Consider the following 23,675-nt stretch of genomic DNA (forward strand, 5'->3'; position numbering starts at 1 on the left):
TCTTCTTAAACTGATTTCCTTAACCAAACCTTCCGTCACTCCCCCTGCCTCTTCCACCACGGCTTGGCATACATTCTCTTTATTCTTTACCTCTCTGTAAAGCGCCTTTGGAATTTTTTTTTAATATTCACGGGATGTGGGTGCCACTGGCAAGGCCAGCATTAATCGCCCTTGAGAAGGTGGTGGTGAGCCACCTTCTTGAACCCCTGCAGTCCGTGTGGTGAAGGTTCTCCCATGGTGCTGTTAGGTAGGGAGTTCCAGGATTTTGACCCCGCGTCAATGAAGGAACGGCCGATATATTTCCAAGTTGGGATGGTGTGTGACTTGGAGGGGAACATGCAGGTGGTGTTGTTCCCATGTACCTGCTGCTCTTGTCCTTCTAGGTGGTAAAGGTCGTGGGTTTGGGAGGTGCTGTCGAAGAAGCCTTGGCGAGTTGCTGCAGTGCATCTTTTCCACGTTAAATGTACTATATGAATGCAAGGTGTCCTTCTTTCTCTTTCTCTCTCTTTGTCAGTGGTAGCACTCCAACCTCAGAGTCAGATGGTCATTGGTTCAAGCCAAACTCCAGAGACTTGAGCACATAATGTAGGCTGACACTCCCGGTGCAGTACTGAGGGAGTGCTGCACTGTTGGAGGTGCCGTCTTTCGGACGAGTCATTAAACCAAGGTGGTCGTAAAAAATCCTCTGCTGCTAATTGTGGTTCTCATTTACTTTGCCCTCCTCTTGGAGCAATGGAAGGATTCATGGGCTGATTAACAGTCTGGCAGATCACGAGGTGAACACCCCTTCCTTGACCGTAACCATCTTTATGCTAGCCAATTGGTTGGTTAGTCCTATACGACGGGAGGCTTTTATGGGCTCCCACAACCCGTATGGGGGGGGCACCCACACCCACACCCACTGGACTCAAGTATCCCACTAGATGTCAACCCTGAACTCAGAGCTGGAATTCTGGTCTCCACTAACTGGCAAAGTCTGGAGCAGGTTTTGAATCCTGCATTTTCTGATTGATAGAGGTGCGAAGGCTATCACTAAGTCAAAGGATCACTCCAGTTCTCCCCGGTATCCTGGGCCAACATTTATCCCTCAGTCAGCACCGCCAGAACAGATTATCTGCTCATTTGTCTCATCGCTGTTTGTGGGAGCTTGCTGTGTGCAAACTGGTTGCCGCGTTTCCTACATCGCAACAGTGACTGCACTTCAAAAGTACTCATTGGCTGTGAAGCGCTTTGGGACGTCCTGAGGTGGTGAAAGGCGCTGGAGAAATGCAAGCATTATTCTTTTTAAAATTCTTTGCTTTTCACATTCCCCAAAATCAGCATTTCCAATCCAGGTCGCTCACATCAGTGAACTGATAGCTTCATCCTTTCTGACACAAGCATAGGAATTTGATACAAATGCAATTTCGATAAGGAAGTATAACTGAAAGGCTAGAAAGTCCCTGCAAAACCCAGTGGGCATGACTCCAGAATAAAAGATGCCAAGAAAAAAGATTTTGATAACAATGTGCGATAAATTATCTGAACCCGTTCTTGTGCAGTCACATGACAAAGGGTAGGAATTATGGCTTTGTATAAAGTTAATGAGTCCTGATGGTCTTGCAGTCAAGCATTGTGCTGATACCAAGCATTTTAACCACTTAACAATAAATAGAAATACATTCTATCTCGTGGTTAAATACAGAAGCAGTAGCTCACGTAACAAGTTTTCACCTGTACACGCTCGGGTTATTATTGTTTGGAGGCTCAGCTACTTCCTGATTATTTGAGAATGGAATGATTTTGTGAAAAACAGGAAGTGAGTAGAGCAGGAATAAACCTCCCTTTATTTCTATTTGTGATTTTAATTTGCTGGAAGTCATGGGCTGCCAAGGACGAAATACACCAGGCCGTTTTCTCTGTATGTTGCTTTCAGCATGGCTGGTGGGCGTTGGGATAGAATGCGGTAAGATGATGGCTTTACTTCTGTTCTTTATTCTTTGTAACTTGGCAACGTGGTAAATAGTGAGGAGGAGAGCAGCAGACTTCAGGAGGACATAAGTAAGACTTTAAAGTTCTCAATTGGCGAAAGGCCAATTTTACTAAGCTAAGAAGTGATTTAGCAAAAGTGGACTGGAAACAGCTACTTGAAGGTAAATCAGTCTCGGAGCAGTGGGAGGCGTTCAAGGAGAAGATTCAAGGGATGCAAAACCCATCTGGTTCACTAATGTCCTTTAGGGAAGGAAACCTGCCGTCCTTACCCGGTCTGGCCTATATGTGATCCCAGTCCCACAGCAATGTGGTTGATTCTTAATCGCCCTCTGAAATGGCCTAGCAAGCCACTCAGTTGTACAATCTCGCTACAAATAGTCATAATAAGAATAAAACCAGACGGACCACCCGGCGTCGGACCACCCGGCGTCGGACCACTAGGCACGGAACACGACAAAGGCAAACCAAGCCCAGTCGACCCTGCAAAGTCCTCCTCACTCACATCTGGGGACTTGTGCTAAAATTGGGAGAGCTGTCCCACAGGCTAGTCAAGCAACAGCCTGACATAGCCATACTCATAGAATCATACCTTTATCCCATCCACCACCCTAAACATTCACTCCCTTCACCACCGGCACACCATGGCTGCAGTGTCTACCATTTACAGGATGCACTGCAGCAAGTCGCCAAGGCTTCTTTGACAGCACCTCCCAAACCCGCGACCTCTACCGCCTAGAAGGACAAGAGCAGCAGGTACATGGGAACAACACCACCTGCACGTTCCCCTCCAAGTCACGCACCATCCCGACTTAGAAATATATCGCCTTTCCTTCATCGCCGCTGGGTCAAAATCCTGGAACTTCCTACCTAACCATGGGAGAACCTTCACCACACGGACTGCAGCGGTTCAAGAAGGCGGCTCACCACCACCTTCTCATGGGTAATCAGGGATGGGCAATAAATGCCGGCCTTGCCAGCGACGCCCACATCCCATGAACGAATAAAAAAAAGTAAACATGTTCCCACAAAGAAAGAGGGTGGGGCTGCCAAATCTAGAGCCCCCTGGATGTCAAGGAGCACACAGGGTAAGATAAGGCAGAAAAAAAAGGCACGGAGAGCTCAATACTGCAGAAAGCCTAGAGGAGTATAAAAAGTGCAGGGGTGAAATTAAAAAGGAAATTAGGAAAGCAAAGAGAGGGCATGAAAATAATATTGGCAAGTAAAATCAAGGAAAACCCAAAGATGTTTTATAAATACATAAAGAGCAAGAGGATAACTAAGGAAAGAGTAGGGCCTATTAGAGACCAAAAAGGTAACCTATGTGTGGAGGCGGAAACTGTTGGTATGGTTCTTAATGAATACTTTGCGCCTGTCGTCACAAAAGAGAGGGACGATGCAGACATTGTAGTTAAGGAGGAGGAGTGTGAAATATTGGATGGGATAAACATGGTGAGAGAGGAAGTATTAAGGGAATCAACATCTTTGAAAGTAGATAAGTCACCAGGGCCGGATGAAATGTATCCCAGGCTGTTAAAAGAAGCAAGGGAGGAAATAGCGGAGGCTCTGACCATCATTTTCCAATCCTCACTGGATACAGGCGTGGAGCCGAAGGATTGGGGGACTGCTAATGTTGTACCGTTGTTTAAAAAGGAAGCAAGGGCTAGACCGAGTAATTACAGGCCAATCAGCGTAACCTCGGTGGTAGGCAAATTATTGGAATCAATTCTGAGGAACAGCATGAACCACCACTTAGAAAGGCACGGAGTCAGCATGGATTTGTTAAGGGAAGGTCCTGTCTGATTAACTTGATTGAATTTTTTGAGGCGGTAACAAGGAGGGTCGATGAGGGTAGTGCATTTGATGTAGTCTACATGGATTTTAGCAAGGCTCTTGACAAGGTCCCACATGGCCCACTGGTCAAAAAAGTACAAGCCCATGGGATCCAAGGGAGAGTGGCAAGTTGGATCCAAAATTGGCTCAGTGGCATGAAGCAAAGGGTAATGGTCGACGGGTGTTTTTGCAACTGGAAGGCTGTTTCCAGTGGGGTTCCTCACGGCTCAGTACTAGGTCCCTTGCATTTTGGGATATATATTAATGATTTGGACTTAAATGTAGGGGGCATGATTAAGAAGTTTGCAGATGATACAAAAATTGGCGGTGGGGTTGATAGTGAGGAGGAAAGCTGTAGACTGCAAGAAGATATCAATGGACTGGTCAGGTGGGCAGAAAAGCAGCAAATGGAATTCAGTCCGGAGAAGTGTGAGTTAATGCATTTGGGGAGGGCAAACAAGGCAAGGGAATACACAATAAATGGGAGGATAGTGAGAGGTGTAGAGGAAGTGAGGGACCTTGGAATGCATATCCACAGATCCCTTAAGGTAGCAGGGACACGTAGATAAGGTGGTTAAGAAGGCATATGCAATACTTTCCTTTATTAGCCGAGGCAAAGAATATAACACTGGTTAGGCCACAGCTTGAGTGATGTGTACAGTTCTGGTCACCACATTACAGGAAGGATGTGATTGCACTGGAGAGGGTACAGAGGAGATTTACGAGGATGTTGCCAGGACTGGAGAATTGTAGCTATGAGGAAAGATTGGATAGTCTGGGGTTGTTTTCTTTAGAACAGAGGAAGCTGAGGGGAGATTTAATTGAGGTATATTATGAGGGGCCTAGATAGAATGGATAGGAAGGACCTATTTCCCTTAGCAGAGAGGTCAATAACCAGGGGGCATAGATTTAAAGTAATTGGTAGAAGGATTAGAGGGGAGCTGAGGAGAATGTTTTTTACCCAGAGGGTGGTGGGGGTCTGGAACTCACTGCCTGAAAGGGTGGTAGAGGCAGAAACCCTCAACTCATTTAAAAAGTACCTGGATGTGCACCTGGAGTGCCGTATCCTACAGGGCTACGGACCAAGTGCTGGAAAGTGGGATTTAGGCTAGGTGGCTCATTATCGGCCGGCACGGACACGATGGGCCGAATGGCCTCCTTCTGTGCCGTAAATTTTCTATGAATCTATGAAAGGCTGGTGAAGTGGGCAGACTGATGGCAGATGCAATTTAATGCGGATAAGTGTGAAGTGATGCACTTTGGGAGGAACATGGAGAGGCAGTATAATCTAAGTGGTACTATTTTGAGTAAGCGTGCAAGAGCAGAGGGACCTGGGAGTGCATATTCACAAATCTTTGATGGTGGCAGGCAAGTTGATAAGGTGGTTAAGAAAGCGTATGGGATACTTGTCTTTGTAAAGAGGAGCATTGAATACAAAAACAAGGAAGTCATGCTAAACCTTTACAAATCACTGGTTAGGCCTTAGTTGGAGTATTGTGTCCAATTCTGGGCACCACACATTATGAAGGATGTCAAGGCCTTGGAGAGGGTGCAGAGGAGATTTACTAGGATGATACCAAGTTGGAGGGACTTCAGTTATGTGGAGAGATTGGAAAAGCTGGGATTGTTCTCCTTAGAGCAGAGAAGATTAAGGGGATATTTAATAGAGGTATTCAAAATTATGAGGGGTTTCCAGTGGCAGGAGGGTCAGTAACCAGGGTTATAGATTTAAAATAATTGGCAAAAGAACTAGAGGGGAAATGAGGAGAAATTTTTTCACACAGAGGGTTGTTAAGGCCTGGAATTCACCGCCTGAAAGGGTGGTGGAAGCAGATTCAATAGGGACTTTCAAAAGGCAATGGACATGTACTAATTTGTAGAGTTATGGGGAAAAAGCTGGGGTGTGAGACTAAACTGGGGAGCTTTTTCAAAGAGCCAGCACAGGCACGACGGGCCGAATGGCCTTCTTCTGCGCTGTAAGATTCATTCCATGATTCTATAACTTAAATGTTATGTTGGGGTGATGTTTTTGTTCTTATTAAGGTAGGGAATGTCAGAGGAGGGATGTGAAATGATTGCACTCACTGTGCAACCCCCTTGTTAGCATCTGGCACTCCAAGGGCAGGTACAGCACAGGTTAGATACAGAATAATTGCTGATCTGGTGAGGGAAGGTTGAGATGAATTCCAACTCCAAGTGGGCTAAAAACAACAGCGGGAAATGACCAGCTTTCTTTTTATACTTTTGACACTTTGACCTACAATTGACGCAGGACCGTTGTTAGTAAATCTATCTACGTATATTAAAAACATGCGTGCAGATGTCACACTGCATACTGTTGCCATCATACTTTGCTACAGATGCAGATAAATCTTTTTTTAAAAATAGAGAGGATAAAAAGCCAGTTACTTACTGCTGGGTGCCTCTGACCTGGAGTTGAAACCAAGAATTACTTTAAACAACGGCAACTTGCAAGTCACTATTTTTCAGCAAGTATCAAAAACACTTATCTCTGGGGCGACCGCTTACAATTTTCTTTCCAAATTCTTTCATTAGAGATGTGCGCTTCTCCACCATTTCCACATACTATCACCTCCTGTCCTTGCAACAACTGACTCGCAATACATTTGGAGCTCCCAGGACTAACCACCAGCCAAGTTTACCACCGTAACCTGATTTCTTGCTATAGTGAAACCTGTAAATTACGGACACTTTTGTCCTTTTTTTGCAGGTGTCCTTATTTTCAACATGGTCATTGTATGTGCTGTAAAAAGTTTCAGTAGAACAGGGAGTTCTTTACTCAGCATCCATAGTGGCAGAGAAACCGCTCTGTCCCCGGGACAGAGCCGAGCGAGGGTGCGATCCCAGAGAGACCACTCTATCCCCTGGACCAAGCTGAGCGAGGGTGCGATCCCAGAGAGACTGCTCTCTCCCTGGGACAGAGCCGAGCGAGCATGCGATCCCAGAGAGACCGCTGTATCCCCGGGACAGAGCCGAGCGAGGGTGCGATCCCAGAGAGACTGCTCTGTCCCCGGGACAGAGCCGAGCGAGGGTGTGATCCCAGAGAGACTGCTCTGTCCCCGGGACAGAGCCGAGCGAGGGTGCGATCCCAGAGAGACTGCTCTGTCCCCGGGACAGAGCCGAGCGAGGGTGCGATCCCAGAGAGACTGCTCTGTCCCCGGGACTGAGCCGAGCGAGGGTGCGATCCCAGAGAGACTGCTCTGTCCCCGGGACAGAGCCGAGCGAGGGTGCGATCCCAGAGAGACTGCTCTGTCCCCGGGACAGAGCCGAGCGAGGGTGCGATCCCAGAGAGACTGCTCTGTCCCCGGGACAGAGCCGAGCGAGTGCGCGATCCCAGGGATAGAGCCGTTTCTCTGCTGCTATGGTTGCTGGGTAAATAGCCCCCCATTCCACAAATGCCGTTTCTTTCCAAAACCCCACTGCCGCCTCACATTGACCTGCATGTCCCGTGTTTTAAGTTGAAAAAGGTGCTTTGGTGCATTGAAGGCTGCCCGTAGTTCGTAATTTGTGAGTGTCCGTGCTTTCAGAGTGCCTCTTGTATAATTTTACCATGTAAGGTATATGGGTCTCTCAATAAGTGTCCGTCTTTGTGCAGGTGGCCCGCTTTTTTTGAGGCGCGTCCGTTAATACAGCTTTCACTGTATATCAAATAAGTTAAACCGCAGCTGCAGGACAAGGGTACAAACAGGTAAAAGGCAGATGTTCAGGACTGATGTGAGGAAGCACTTCTTCACACCTATACCTGGAATGGTCTCTGAGTACATTAATGGAAGCAAACACTCAAGGGGTAGTTAGATGGGGTGATTGTAGGTTTTCTATGGAAGGATGAGCTACCTGGGTCAAACACCCTCCCTCATCTGTACTTACCTTTGCAATGTGTTTGCGGGATTTATTTAAATAGTGCTAATTGCGATTACTTTTCACTTCCAGCCGAACAAAAGGTGCATGCAACAATTTTCGCCACCTCCAACGACCAGACTTCCATTATCGTATTTGCCACCGACGATATGACCTTTGCTGTTTATAATGACACCTTCCCCAAATTCAAGTTCCTTATCAAGGAGCTGGATGCTTTTCACACTGAGTCAAATGCCCTCATTCAGAAATACCGAAACGACCTGAGGGCACTGAATACAGACGTCTTGAACGAGATGGCTGACCGTATCCCAAAGGATCAAATTGGTAAATATTGTAAATTACAAAGAATTTGCAGGGGAGTTCTCTCAGTGTCCTGCTCAATATTTGTCTCTCGCCCGACATTATTAAAAGAGTTTATCTGGTCATTATCTCATTGCTGTTTGTGGGACCTTGCTGTGAGCAAATTGCCTGTTGCATTTCCCGACTGACTACATTTCAAGTGTACGTCACTGGCTGTAAAGGGCTTTGGGACGTCCTGAGGTCTAAAAGATGCTGCATAAATGCAAGTATTTTCTTTCTTTAACTGCCTAAATGCTTTCCTAACCTTCTCCAATTCTCTCTTTTGCATTGCCTAGATATAGCGCTCACATATTTTCTGTTGTTGTAATTTCTGTACCTGAGGGGTGGGTGGCACTACCAGCCCCTTTCCCACATTCCCAACAGGAATCAGGAGAAACCTTGTCATCTGAGAGGTGACCCTTCTCTCACCTTCCAACTCCCTCTCCAACACAATTTTTCCTGTATCTCTATTTTATCAATAGTACTGTGGTCACTGCTCCTAAGCTCCAAATCAATCGTCCTAATTCCTTCTCCCTGCCCCCTCACTACTTGGAAATCAAGACTTATGACACTGTCTCTGACTCTAAAACATTCTTCCCCAGAACCTCAAGTCTGAGGATCTCCTTACTGCCCTCAGTCTCCCCTTCCTCCTACAATCCAAGGCTTTATAAACCCAGCCTTGATGTCATTTAACCACTCATTTACTTGTTATTCTCTATTGCTCTTTTCAGTTTTGGTGTGTCCTACACTGTGGGTCTGGACCCTTCATATAATGTCCTACACAGTGGGTCTGGACCCTTCATATAATGTCCTACACTGTGGGTCTGGACCCTTCATATAATGTCCTACACTGTGGGTCTGGACCCTTCATATAATGTCCTACACTGTGGGTCTGGACCCTTCATATAATGTCCTACACAGTGGGTCTGGACCCTTCATATAATGTCCTACACTGTGGGTCTGGACCCTTCATATAATGTCCTACACTGTGGGTCTGGACCCTTCATATAATGTCCTACACTGTGGGTCTGGACCCTTCATATAATGTCCGACACTGTGGGTCTGGACCCTTCATATAATGTCCTACACTGTGGGTCTGGACCCTTCATATAATGTCCTACACTGTGGGTCTGGACCCTTCATATAATGTCCTACACTGTGGGCCTTGCCTTTTTACCTGAGTTTCTAAATTTAAAAATAAATTAGTTATCATTAAGGGAACACAAATAATGAGGTTGCACATTGACTTAAAAATCAGTCGCAATATTTTTTTGCTAAGTAACAGTTCAGTGTGTACCATCCACAGGATACACTGCAGCAACTCGCCAAGGCTTCTTTGACACCACCTCCCAAACCCGTGACCCCTACCACCTAGAAGGACAAGGGCAGCAGGTGCATGGGAACAACACCACCTGCACGTTCCCCTCCAAGTCCTGACTTGAAAATATATCGTCCATTCCTTCATCGTCACTGGGTCAAAATCCTGGAACTCCCTCCCTAACAGCACTGTTGGAGAACCTTCACCACACGGACTGTAGCGGTTCAAGAAGGCGGCTCACCACTACCTTCTCAAGAGGCAGCTAGGGATGGGCTATAAATACCGGCCTTGCCAGCGCGCCCACATCCCGAGAATGAATAAAAACTGTAATAAATTTGATAACCAGGTGGTGAAGGATAGAATACTAGAGCCTGGTCTTCAGTTGCTTCCAAGCCTTTATTCATAGAGCTCCACATTACACACTGTGCACTCCCTAGATAAGCTCTCCTATAAATGGATACAAGAGTCCCCAATTGATATGCCCCACCTGAATACAATTAACACTAATTAATATAAATCACATGGATACAATTAACTAACTGTTGATGATACCATCAGAGGTTGAGGGAAATCCTTGTCCTATATACAGATCCCTCATGGCCTTCGTCCGTCTCTTCCAGACTCTGCTGTCCCAAATCTCACCTCCTCTCTCTACTGCACCATCAGTGGCAGAGTCTCCAACCATCTAGGCCACACACCTCGGCACTCACTACCTAAATCTCTCCTCATCACTGCCTCTTCTCCCCACCTCCAACAACCTTCCTCAAAACCAGCTTCTACAACTGCTTCTTGCTCTTGCCCAGTTGTCCGTTCCCCCTCCTTTTCTAAAATAGGCACGAAAATAAAATTGCGAGTTGTTGAATTGGCTGGGAGGAGTTACTGAGATCAGCTAACTCAGTGTGGATTGAGGTTGGAACTGGAGGCCTCTCTGCTCTGTACGGCTCAGGGCAATCGGGCGAGCTGTTTCATTTTTAACACCAGGATTCTGGTGTTGACGCTTCTTTCAAGTTTTTTATCTTGCTCTTTGCAGACATTCCCACGGTTTACCTGTATCTGGATAAACCCATTACCTTGCACGAGAGGAACGTCCTGAACTGCTTTGTGTACGAGCTGTTTCCACCAGCAGTCCATGTGTCTTTCCTGAAGAATGGTCAGCCGCTATCTGGCCAAGTTAACTCCTCGGAGTTCACCTTCGATGACACCTGGAAGTTCCGAATATTGAAATATGTGGAAATCGAACCAGCTGCTGGAGACAAGTACTCGTGTGTGGTGGACACTGGCGCCAATGAGCCGATCATAGCAGCGTGGGGTAAAGTGAACATTAACACTGGGGTACAGTAGGTCATTATTATTGGGGTACAGTAGGTCATTATTACTGGGATACAGTCGGTCATTATTACTGGGGTACAGTAGGTCATTATTACTGGGGTACAAGCGGTTATTATTACTAGGATACAGTGACCATTAATACAGGTACTGTAGGTCATTATTACTGGGGTACAGTCGGTCATTATTACTGGAATACAGTGACCATTGACACTGGGATACAGTCAGTCATTATTACTGGGATACAGTCAGTTATTATTACTAGGGTACAGTAGGTCATTATTACTGGAATACAGTGACCATTAACACTGGGATACAGTCGGTCATTATTACTGGGGTACAGTAGGTCATTATTACTGGGATACAGTGATCATTAATGCTGGGATACAGTCAGTCATTATTACTGGGGTACAGTGATCATTAACACTGGGGTTCTGTAGGTCATTGTTACTGGGGTACAGTGACCATTAACATTGGGGTACTGTTGGTCATTATTACTGGGGTACAGTGAGCATTAACACTGGGGTACTGTAGGTCATTATTACTGGGGTACAGTGACCATTAACACTGGGGTACTGTGGGTCATTATTACTGGGGTACAGTGAGCATTATCACTGGGGTTCTGTAGCTCATTATTACTGGGGTACAGTGACCATTAACATTGGGGTACTGTTGGTCATTATTACTGGGGTACAGTGATCATTAACACTGGGGTACTGTTGGTCATTATTACTGGGGTACAGTGAGCATTAACACTGGGGTACTGTAGGTCATTATTACTGGGGTACAGTGAGCATTAACACTGGGGTACTGTAGGTCATTATTACTGGATACAATGATCATTAACATTGGGGTACTGTAGGTCATTATTACTGGGTACAATGATCATTAACACTGGGATACTGTAGGTCATTATTACTGGGGTACAGTGAGCATTAACACTGGGGTACTGTAGGTCATTATTACTGGGTACAATGATCATTAACACTGGGGTACTGTAGGTCATTATTACTGGGACACAGTGATTATTGACACTGATGTACTGTAGGTCATTATTACTGGGGTACTATAGGTCATTATTACTGGGTCCTGTAGGTCATTATTACTGGGTACTGACAGGCATGGACTGACAGACACGGACTGACAGACAGACATTGACAGGCAGATAGACATACAAAGTGCACACACATGTCCCACACCCATGCATTTCTACCCACACCCACAACATTAAACTAACCTGCACTGTTCCATTTGCAGAGCCGGAAGAGGCGTATAAACCCTACCAGTCAGTACAGACTGCAATCTGTGCAGTTGGCATTGTGATCGGAGTCCTGGGGCTGACTACTGGCCTCTTGCTGCTCTTCTACAAGCGGGGGAATGAGGTAAACAATTTAATTGTGTCTTAATCTCTGGGGGTTGGAAATCAGATTCTATGAACTCGTCTTTCTACCTGTTTCATGAGTTATATAAGTTGATGTTCAATAACCCCTTAACAATCCACCACCAGGAGTGAATAATCTAGATCCTTTGGGAAATCATAGAATCATAGAAAGGTTACAGCATGGAAGGTGGCCATTTGGCCCATTGAGTTTGCGTCGGTTCTATGCAAGAGCAATCCAGCTAGTCCCACTCCCCCGCCCTGTCCCCATAACCCTGCAGTTTTTTTCCTTTCAAGTACTTATCCAGTTCCCTTTTGAAGGCCAGGATTGAATCTGCCTCCACCAACGCAGTGCATTCCAGATCCTAACCACTTTAGTTTTTCCTCATGTCACCTTTGGTTCTTTTGCCAATCACCTTAAATCTGTGTCCTCTGGTTCTTGACCCTTCCTGGATGAAGATACTGGATGAAGATGAAGATCTCCCCAAAAAAATCAACAGAATCCTGAATGCCTTCAATATTTTATTATTTCTGGGGATGGGATGGGATGGGGTGGAATGGGACAGTGGTTCAGACACTGGCTTTTCAGGAACCTGGGTTCAAGTCCAGCCCAGGCTGATGGGACGGGTCTTCTCCGTCTGTTGGTTGTAAGGACCATATGTGGAATGAGGGTGATGCAGTTTCAACTTGGTTCCTAAATCTCACACAGAAGTCAATCAGGTGGGGAATGGAAAACTCGCACTAGTGCAGTAAAGGGCGCTGTTCTGAATTCAAAGATCAGGTATGTTGCTGGGACAGTGTAGAGGAACTTTACTCTGTATCTAACCCTGTACCTGCCCTGGGAGTGTTTGATGGGACAGTGTAGAGGGAACTTTACTCTGTATCTAACCCTGTACCTGCCCTGGGAGTGTTTGATGGGACAGTGTAGAGGGAGCTTTACTCTGTATCTAACCCGTGCTGTACCTGCCCTGGGAGTGTTTGATGGGACAGTGTAGAGGGAGCTTTACTCTGTATCTAACCCTGTACCTGCCCTGGGAGTGTTTGATGGGACAGTGTAGAGGAACTTTACTCTGTATCTAACCCTGTACCTGCCCTGGGAGTGTTTGATGGGACAGTGTAGAGGGAGCTTTACTTTGTCTCTAACCCGTGCTGTACCTGCCCTGGGAGTGTTTGATGGGACAGTGTAGAGGAACTTTACTCTGTATCTAACCCTGCACCTGCCCTGGGAGTGTTTGATGGGACAGTGTAGAGGGAGCTATACTCTGTCTCTAACCCGTGCTGTACCTGCCCCTGGGAGTGTTTGATGGGACAGTGTAGAGGTAGCTTTACTCTGTATCTAACCCTGCACCTGCCCTGAGAGTGTTTGATGGGACAGTGTAGAGGGAGCTTTACTCTGTATCTAACCCGTGCTGTACCTGCCCTGGGAGTGTTTGATGGGACAGTGTGGAGGGAGCTTTACTCTGTATCTAACCCTGTACCTGCCCTGGGAGTGTTTGATGGGACAGTGTAGAGGGAGCTTTACTCTGTATCTAACCCTGTACCTGCCCTGGGAGTGTTTGATGGGACAGTGTAGAGGGAGCTTTACTCTGTATCTAACCCGTGCTGTACCTGCCCTGGGAGTGTTTGATGGGACAGTGTAGAGGAACTTTACTCTGTATCTAACCCTGCACCTGCCCTGGGAGTGTTTGATGGGACAGTGTAGAGGGAGCTATACTCTGTCTCTAACCCGTGCTGTACCTGCCCCTGGGAGTGTTTGATGGGACAGTGTAGAGGTAGCTTTACTCTGTATCTAACCCTGTACCTGCCCTGAGAGTGTTTGATGGGACAGTGTAGAGGGAGCTTTACTCTGTATCTAACCCGTGCTGTACCTGCCCTGGGAGTGTTTGATGGGACAGTGTGGAGGGAGCTTTACTCTGTATCTAACCCTGTACCTGCCCTGGGAGTGTTTGATGGGACAGTGTAGAGGGAGCTTTACTCTGTATCTAACCCGTGCTGTACCTGCCCTGGGAGTGTTTGATGGGACAGTGTAGAGGGAGCTTTACTCTGTATCTAACCCTGTACCTGCCCTGGGAGTGTTTGATGGGACAGTGTAGAGGTAGCTTTACTCTGTATCTAACCCTGTACCTGCCCTGAGAGTGTTTGATGGGACAGTGTAGAGGGAGCTTTACTCTGTATCTAACCCGTGCTGTACCTGCCCTGGGAGTGTTTGATGGGACAGTGTGGAGGGAGCTTTACTCTGTATCTAACCCTGTACCTGCCCTGGGAGTGTTTGATGGGACAGTGTAGAGGGAGCTTTACTCTGTATCTAACCCTGTACCTGCCCTGGGAGTGTTTGATGGGACAGTGTAGAGGGAGCTTTACTCTGTATCTAACCCGTGCTGTACCTGCCCTGGGAGTGTTTGATGGGACAGTGTAGAGGGAGCTTTACTCTGTATCTAACCCTGTACCTGCCCTGGGAGTGTTTGATGGGACAGTGTAGAGGAACTTTACTCTGTATCTAACCCTGTACCTGCCCTGGGAGTGTTTGATGGGACAGTGTAGAGGGAGCTTTACTTTGTCTCTAACCCGTGCTGTACCTGCCCTGGGAGTGTTTGATGGGACAGTGTAGAGGAACTTTACTCTGTATCTAACCCTGCACCTGCCCTGGGAGTGTTTGATGGGACAGTGTAGAGGGAGCTATACTCTGTCTCTAACCCGTGCTGTACCTGCCCCTGGGAGTGTTTGATGGGACAGTGTAGAGGTAGCTTTACTCTGTATCTAACCCTGTACCTGCCCTGAGAGTGTTTGATGGGACAGTGTAGAGGGAGCTTTACTCTGTATCTAACCCGTGCTGTACCTGCCCTGGGAGTGTTTGATGGGACAGTGTGGAGGGAGCTTTACTCTGTATCTAACCCTGTACTGCCCTGGGAGTGTTTGATGGGACAGTGTAGAGGGAGCTTTACTCTGTATCTAACCCGTGCTGTACCTGCCCTGGGAGTGTTTGATGGGACAGTGTAGAGGGAGCTTTACTCTGTATCTAACCCTGTACCTGCCCTGGGAGTGTTTGATGGGACAGTGTAGAGGGAGCTTTACTCTGTATCTAACCCTGTACCTGCCCTGGGAGTGTTTGATGGGACAGTGTAGAGGAACTTTACTCTGCATCTAACCCTGTACCTGCCCTGGGAGTGTTTGATGGGACAGTGTGGAGGGAGCTTTACTCTGTATCTAACCCTGTACCTGCCCTGGGAGTGTTTGATGGGACAGTGTAGAGGGAGCTTTACTCTGTATCTAACCCTGTACCTGCCCTGGGAGTGTTTGATGGGACAGTGTAGAGGGAGCTTTACTCTGTATCTAACCCGTGCTGTACCTGCCCTGGGAGTGTTTGATGGGACAGTGTAGAGGGAGCTTTACTCTGTATCTAACCCTGTACCTGCCCTGGGAGTGTTTGATGGGACAGTGTAGAGGAACTTTACTCTGTATCTAACCCTGTACCTGCCCTGGGAGTGTTTGATGGGACAGTGTAGAGGGAGCTTTACTTTGTCTCTAACCCGTGCTGTACCTGCCCTGGGAGTGTTTGATGGGACAGTGTAGAGGAACTTTACTCTGTATCTAACCCTGCACCTGCCCTGGGAGTGTTTGATGGGACAGTGTAGAGGGAGCTATACTCTGTCTCTAACCCGTGCTGTACCTGCCCCTGGGAGTGTTTGATGGGACAGTGTAGAGGTAGCTTTACTCTGTATCTAACCCTGTACCTGCCCTGAGAGTGTTTGATGGGACAGTGTAGAGGGAGCTTTACTCTGTATCTAACCCGTGCTGTACCTGCCCTGGGAGTGTTTGATGGGACAGTGTGGAGGGAGCTTTACTCTGTATCTAACCCTGTACCTGCCCTGGGAGTGTTTGATGGGACAGTGTAGAGGGAGCTTTACTCTGTATCTAACCCGTGCTGTACCTGCCCTGGGAGTGTTTGATGGGACAGTGTAGAGGGAGCTTTACTCTGTATCTAACCCTGTACCTGCCCTGGGAGTGTTTGATGGGACAGTGTAGAGGGAGCTTTACTCTGTATCTAACCCTGTACCTGCCCTGGGAGTGTTTGATGGGACAGTGTAGAGGAACTTTACTCTGTATCTAACCCTGTACCTGCCCTGGGAGTGTTTGATGGGACAGTGTAGAGGGAGCTATACTCTGTCTCTAACCCGTGCTGTACCTGCCCCTGGGAGTGTTTGATGGGACAGTGTAGAGGGAGCTTTACTTTGTCTCTAACCCGTGCTGTACCTGCCCTGGGAGTGTTTGATGGGACAGTGTAGAGGAACTTTACTCTGTATCTAACCCTGTACCTGCCCTGGGAGTGTTTGATGGGACAGTGTAGAGGGAGCTTTACTCTGTATCTAACCCTGTACCTGCCCTGGGAGTGTTTGATGGGACAGTGTAGAGGGAGCTATACTCTGTCTCTAACCCGTGCTGTACCTGCCCCTGGGAGTGTTTGATGGGACAGTGTAGAGGGAGCTTTACTCTGTATCTAACCCTGTACCTGCCCTGAGAGTGTTTGATGGGACAGTGTAGAGGGAGCTTTACTCTGTATCTAACCCTGTACCTGCCCTGGGAGTGTTTGACGGGACAGTGTAGAGGGAGCTTTACTCTTCCTAACACATGCAAAATAGCGATCTAAATGGGATACAAATACAAATACATTAGTTCAGAGTGACATCATGATCTAAATAACGGCCAATCATCCTTCCTCAAACAAAACAAGATTTTGCCAAATACTTTTTGTGAAGGTTTTAAGAAATTTGGAAATGGCTTGTACAATTGGTGTGGTCTTCTGCCAATCCGAGCAGGTTGGCCCCAACCTATTAGCTGATCTCAGCCTAGGCAACTGTAGTGACGCTACAGTTGGCCTCCGTGCCCCTGGACTAGGGAGGGATAAGTCTGTGGGGGTTCCTGTTCCTGATTACTAACCAGTGACCCCTGCTGAAAAAATGCTTCCGTCTACCTGGACATTGGGTTAGGGCAGCTTCGCATTCGGCTAGGGTGCTCCCTCCAGGGTCGAATAGCCTGCCGGCACTGTGTACGTGAAGAATGGCTGCTTGGCGCCCATGGAATCTGCACCCCGAAAAGGGGAGGGGGTGAATAATGGGAGGGCAGGTGTGGGAGGAAAGAATATTGAAACTGGGGACTGGAGCTGAGTTTGAACGAAAACTAACTTTCCGTTTCTACAAATGTCTTTTTGTCACATACAAGGTTGGGTCTGAGAGCCAGAGAATCTAACCGTACAGGAAGCACGGGTATCGAGGCTGAATGCAGAGGTAGATGCAACATGGAGGGACCTGTGTGGGTAGGACTGAGCTGAATGCCCATTGGAACATGGAGCTGATCTGCGTGCACTCTCGCACACAAGCTTGCTCTTCAGTCGCAATCAATTTTTTGAAGCACGATACTGTGTTTTGTTTAATTAACTGCTGATTCTGTAAATGGTGTGTGTGTGGCTGAACATCTCAGCCTTCATTTAGAAATGTTGCCCTGGGGTGAATGCAGACAGTGCTACTGAGCCATTCAGAGTAGCCTCCATCCTCGCAGGGTCCGTACTGGGTTTGCTGATCTCAGCCGGCGGGGGACGGGTAGGGACACTATAGTTAACCTCAATATCTCCCCAAGTTAGAATTACATAGAATATTACAACACAGAAACAGGCCATTCGGCCCATCTGGTCTATGCCGGTGTTTATGTTCCACACGAGCCTCCTCCCTCCCTACTCCATCTCACCCTGTCAGCACATCCTTCTATTCCTTTCTCCCTCATGTACTTATCTAGCTTCCCCTTAAATGTATCCATGCTGTGTTAGGAAAGGGAATATTTAGCCAGGGTTCCTTCTCCTGATTAACTGCCCAGTGACCCTGCTGGAGAACTCATGTGTGTGGAGGTCAGGTGAAGACTGTGGTGCCAGTGTTGGTTGATTCCCCTGCCTACATGCACCGTCTGGGCTTAGACGTGACGAATGGGCTGCTTGGGAGAGGTACTGATGGAACCTGTATCCCAGCGGGAATCAGTGCCTTCAGGAGAGGTGGGCGGGGGGGGGCTAAATGAATAAAACTGGAAGAAGAAATTTTTTTAAAATGTGGAATGAACACCAAGATATCTTGTGGTTGACAATTAAATACTAAATTGGGAATATCTGACTCGTTACAAGTAATGTAAGAATCTGTATGGAATGTATCCGATTGTACTGGCCTCTTCCTGTGCAATAAATCCACATTTCTTTCTCCCCCACACGTATTGTGCTTTTGACCAGTGATTGAGCACCATCAAACATTTAACATCAGTGTTTCTCACCGTCTGTGAGAAAGTAATGAGCTATCAGTCTGAGCACAACAATTTAGAGACATTCCCTTAACAGCAGTAAGTGGACAGAAAGACTTGCATTCATAAAGCCCCTTATCAGATCTCTGAGAAACGTCTCCAAAGTGCTTCACGTACAGTGAATTCCTTCAAAGTGCAACGAATGCCGTTTTGTCGGTCAGTGCAGCAGCCATCTTGCGTACAGCAAGATCCCACAAGCTGCCATGAGTTGACCAGTTTTGTGATGCTGATTGAGTTAGGCCTACTGAACTTTGCTCTGATCCGTGGGTTATGGGACCGCTTTGCTCTGCCTGTAGCGTGCTGCGTTCAGTGTGTAGCTTCGTTCTAAGATACGCTGCTGCTGCTCCTCGTACACCCATCCGCACTTGAGTGCTGGGGCATGCCAGGCCATCGGGTTACAGATTGAGGCGGTTTGGCTAGTTTAGAACCATAGCTACTGGGTAATGTCAACCTGGATAACGTGCTAAAATTCTGGAGCTGCGACTTGAACCCAACAACTTTCTGAGCCCGAGGTGACAGTGCTACCAACTGAGTCAAGCTGACACTCAACGTCATTGCAGGTTTCAAGAACCCCCCCCCAGTAATATTGAAGTTTGATATTTAATTTGCCATTTTGTGCAGTAATCCTGTGGGCAAATTGGCTGCCGTGTTTGCCTACATAACGACAGTCGGTGCGGTTCAAAGTGAACCACCGCTTACGAGGTGCTTTGAGCCGTTTCTACGGTGACGAGGCGCTCTATAAATAAAACGCCCGCCTTTTCCCCCCATTTTTTTTTCGCCGTGTGCAAGAACAAAAATGAAGATCCTTTCGTAAAATGCCTTTGCAAATTCGACCAATGGTATTTCAGCGCCGGGGTCGTGGCCCTAGTTTGGTGCACCGGAACGTTCTACAAAAAGCCTTTGAATTTTTTCACCTGTCGTAACCAGCATGCATAAAGCAAAGTTGCCAGTTACAGTTTCCTGTCACTCTAACCTCCATCACCTACACTGCAAAATATTCTCATTTGTTCTGATCCAGTTTAAATAATCCATTTTTGCCTGTGATTTTTTGTTTATTACTTACAGTCTCTCCATTTCTTTTCATCTGTAATTAGGAAAAGGATGAATTTTGGGTCTTTTGCTTCACTTTTTTTTTGTAAAGAGTTGGGATCCAGAGGCAGGAAGCGGCAGGCGGTTTTGTCTCTTGCCTCGTGTCTCTCTTGTGGCCAAGTCGCTCGGTTTGAAATGTTAACGGCCTGATAGTTCCTCTCAGAGAGAGAGGGGCGTTGCCTACACGCGGGTAGGGAGCAAGAGAGATTGAGAAGCAGTTAAAGAGACACGCAGAGAGATAGAGTGAGACAGAGAGATGCACTGACAGATGGAGAGAGATGCAAAACAGGTAGAGAGACAGAAGGAGCAGGAGACAGCAACACAGATAGAGTGAGAGAGACAGCGACAGAAAGAGACAGTTAGAGCAAGATACAGAGACAGATAGAGTGAGAGAGACAGCGACAGAAAGAGAGGCAGAAAGGGCAAGATTCAGAGACACAGATAGAGTGAGAGAGACAGCGACAGAAAGAAAGGCAGAAAGGGCAAGATTCAGAGACACAGATAGAGTGAGAGAGACAGCGACAGAAAGAGACAGTTAGAGCAAGATACAGAGACAGAGTGAGAGAGACAGCGACAGAAAGAGACAGATAGAGTGAGAGAGACAGCGACAGAAAGAGAGACAGATAGAGCAAGACAAAGAGAGACACACAGCAATAGAGAAGTAGGGTGGGACACAAGCAGATACAAATACAGAGAAAGAGAGACCGAGAGTGATAAAAAGGGAATTTGTACTGTTACAGATAGAGAGAAAGAAACGCAGATAGACACAAAGACAGGTACAGAGGGAGAAATAGAGACAGAGAAGCATACAGATACTGAGGCAGAGTTACAGGTACAGAGAGTCTGAGAAAATTGGGTGGTCTGCGGGAGTTCCCACAGGCACAACGAAAAGAAAAAAAATCGCCCCAGCATTCTCACAGAATACGCAAAAAAGACTGTCCCTACCATCCAGATGGAGGGACCCCGTGTGAAGTGGTGATCAGTGCACCAGACGACCACTCATCTCCCACCGGACCAAACATTACCGCAGTTAGCTGGGGCTAGCCTTCCCCGAACAGAGCTGGAAACGGACACCTGGCGACTGAGTGGAGAGAGAGAGAGAGAGAGAGTGAAAGAGCAAGACTTTCACAAGGAGCAGACACGGCAATGGGTGGGAACAATCAAACCCAGAGCTGTTACGGTAAGAAAAGAATAAAAGCCGTTTCATGTCTTTGAGTGGAAAAGCTGAAGTTGCAGAAGCGTCAGAGGGTCTGAGTTATGAGGGAAATCTGGAGAAACTTGGGCTCTCCTAGGTGGTAGAGGTCGCGGGTTTGGGAGGTGCTGTTGAAGAAGCCTTGGCGAGTTGCTGCAGTGCATCCTGTGGATGGTATACACTGCAGCCACGGTGCGCCGGTGGTGAAGGGAGTGAATGTTTAGGGTGGTGGATGGGGTGCCAATCAAGCGGGCTGCTTTGTCCTGGATGGTGTCGAGCGTCTTGAGTGTTGCTGGAGCTGCACTCATCCAGGCAAGTGGAGAGTATTCCATCACACTCCTGACTTGTGCCGTGTCGATGGTGGAAAGGCTTTGGGGAGTCAGGAGGTGGGTCACTCTCCGCAGAATACCCAGCCTCTGACCTGCTCTTGTAGCCACATTATTTATATGGCTGGTCCAGTTGAGTTTCTGGTCAATGGTGACCTCCAGGATGTTGATGACCTGCTCTCGTAGTCACATTATTTATATGGCTGGTCCAGTTGAGTTTCTGGTCAATGGTGACCTCCAGGATGTTGATGACCTGCTCTCGTAGCCACATTATTTATATGGCTGGTCCAGTTGAGTTTCTGGTCAATGGTGACCTCCAGGATGTTGATGGCGGGGGACTCGGCGATGGTAATGCCGTTGAATGTCAAGAGGAGATGGGTAGACCCTTTCTTGTTGGAGATGGTCATTGCCTGGCACTTATGTGGCACCAATATTACTCGCACCAGTCAAAGTAACCCACTGTATTGATAGGAGGTGAATGAGAAGGATGGGGGGGGGGGCAACCTCCAGAGATTCAAACCAGGCTGTGACAGGACAAGGGGAGCACAGGGGCAAACTGGCCAAAAATGAATTCAGAAGTGATAGCAGGAAATTTCTTGTGCAAAAAAACTATGCATACTTGGAGAAATGGAGGGGAAAAAAAACCCTGGGGTGGAACTGTAAGATCTTTTGGATGCCGAGGGGTGATCTCCTCTGTGCCTATCTAATTTTTTAACCTGTGTTGACGTTGTAGGATTTGAGGATCTGTGCTGCAGTTCCTTCATGTGGGTCATCTGCGGGGCTACTGGATTCCTGCTGTTCCTCTCCCTCTCGTGCAATATTCTCTGCTGCGCCCGGAGTTACAGAAAAGGTAACTGGTCCGCGGAGGGCTTGCAAGCCCATCTGGTTCAGAGATACCCTGGGGGAGGAGGGTTAAGTGGGGTCTCTTTGACTCATAAACGGGACCCGGAGGGTTGGAGCCATCACTGGGATCTTGTACAATTCCCACTCAGCCGGCCAATGGTGGTTCTGGCCGAACAGACAGCGGGAAGCCTCCCGCTACCAGCTGTGACCCAGTTGGTAGCGCTCTCGCCTCTGAGTTCAGAAAGTGGACGTAAAAGACCCATTGCTGTTTGTGGGATCTTGCTGTGCGCAAATCGGCTGCCGCGTTTCCTACATTACGACAGTGACTGCACTTAAACAGTACTTCATTGGCTGTAAAGCGCTTTGGGACGTCCTGAGGTGGTGAAAGGCGCTGTAGAAATGCAAGTTCTTTCTTACAAACAGAAAGTCACAGTGCGGGGTAGTAGGGTTTACCTGCGTGTAGCAGAGTGAAGGCTCAGTTTATACCGCAGCCCCTGGTCTAAGTCGGCTGACTGCTGTACGCTGCCAGGCTCCGATTCAAAGTGTCTTGCCCATGAAAGGATTCTGTGCCTGTGTGTTTACACGTGGGCCCAGAGCTTCCACCCCTGCTGCTCAACTGTTTTCAGAGAGTGGGTGGGCTCCCCAAACTTTGAAACCAACTCTGGGTGCGTTTGAAAAGTGACCAGGAAGTTCCAAGAGGAGGGAGGGGGGCCCCGTATTTAAACCTAGAATGACACGACCTTGGGGCTATATCATTTCCCCTCCCACCCCCCGACAATAGTGTCAAACCCAGGTGGAGTGATCCTACTCCCACCAGGGCGTCAGAAGTCACTCCGCTCCAGAGCTAGAGAGCTAGACCAGAGCGACGCTGAAGCCTCAGACTGAACCCCACCTCCAGGGTTTCACGACAGTGACTTGCACCAAAAATCTCCCGTTGTACAAAACTACAGACGCCCAGGCAGGTCGTGGGGACCGACAAAATCGCAGCCTATTGAAAATACACAGGCAGAGGGGGAAAGGGGACACTGCCTTCAAGCACCGAGCGTCGGCGTTCGAAAGCAGAAGTAGCAATAATGCTGCATGCAAACCGGGCAGGCGCCAGAATCGTTTATCGGCCAATAATGTGTTTCTTTCTTCCAGATAACTCAAGCAAGTTCCTACCCCGTTTCCGAAGGAGGTAAAGCAACATTTGAAAAATAATAGAGGCATTTGCAGCATTTAAGTTGTACCGTTTGAAATGCTGGTTACTGTTCTAACTTCCTGACCATTTGCTGGGGTCAGGGTGCACTTATGTAGAAGCCTCTCAGGGAATGAAATGCATGGGGTAGATTACACAGGGCGAGGCCAAGTGATTTGCTGCATCAGAAAATGCTGAGGATTGCAGAGTGGGTGTGATATCTCTCAGGCCAGAGGTGTTCCTTACTCCCCTCCCATGCTTTCCAACCTGGCCTGTCTCCCTCATTCCTTCTCAGCCCCTCACCCTGCTGTTCACTGTAGCTCACTGACTACGACCTGCCTGCAGGTTCTTATTCATGTAGGTGGGGCAGGAGCTTTGCAGGATTTGTCACGCTGTGATGAAACTCGTGCCTTCTACGCGGTCTGGGGAAGGAGGGGGCTTTTTAAAAATTTATTCTTGGGATGTGGGCATCGCAGGTAAGGCCGGCATTTATCGCCCGTCCCTGGTTGCCCCTTGAGAAGGTGGTGGTGAGCCGCCTTCTTGAACCGCTGCAGTCCATGTGGTGAAGGTTCTCCCACAGTGATGTTAGGGAGGGAGTTCCAGGATTTTGACCCAGCGACGATGAAGGAACGGCGATATATTTCCAAGTCGGGATGGTGTGTGATTTGGAGGGG

The 23,675-nt window shown here is 47.8% G+C and overlaps 2 protein-coding genes across 2 annotated transcripts in view; both read left to right on the forward strand.

Moving 5' to 3' along the window:
- The first annotated feature begins 1,780 nt into the window (after positions 1–1,780).
- Positions 1,781–18,286, forward strand: LOC137306798 (RLA class II histocompatibility antigen, DP alpha-1 chain-like). The gene is made up of 5 exons (XM_067976182.1): positions 1,781–1,945; positions 7,753–8,004; positions 10,368–10,646; positions 11,921–12,045; positions 17,259–18,286. The coding sequence occupies exons 1-5, from the start codon at positions 1,861–1,863 to the stop codon at positions 17,283–17,285; spliced, it is 768 nt and encodes a 255-aa protein (XP_067832283.1). The 5' UTR covers positions 1,781–1,860; the 3' UTR covers positions 17,286–18,286.
- Positions 18,287–19,663: 1,377 nt separating this feature from the next.
- The window catches only part of LOC137306799 (signaling threshold-regulating transmembrane adapter 1-like), a 32,993-nt gene continuing 28,981 nt past the window's right edge, over positions 19,664–23,675 (forward strand). Inside the window, exons 1-3 of the mRNA XM_067976183.1 lie at positions 19,664–20,643; positions 21,715–21,831; positions 22,965–23,001. Coding sequence (XP_067832284.1) covers positions 20,610–20,643; positions 21,715–21,831; positions 22,965–23,001 — 188 coding nt within the window. The 5' untranslated portion in view covers positions 19,664–20,609. The remainder of the gene's footprint in view (positions 20,644–21,714; positions 21,832–22,964; positions 23,002–23,675) is intronic.

This window comes from Heptranchias perlo, chromosome 45, assembly GCF_035084215.1.
Source record: "Heptranchias perlo isolate sHepPer1 chromosome 45, sHepPer1.hap1, whole genome shotgun sequence".
NCBI lineage: Eukaryota > Metazoa > Chordata > Chondrichthyes > Hexanchiformes > Hexanchidae > Heptranchias > Heptranchias perlo.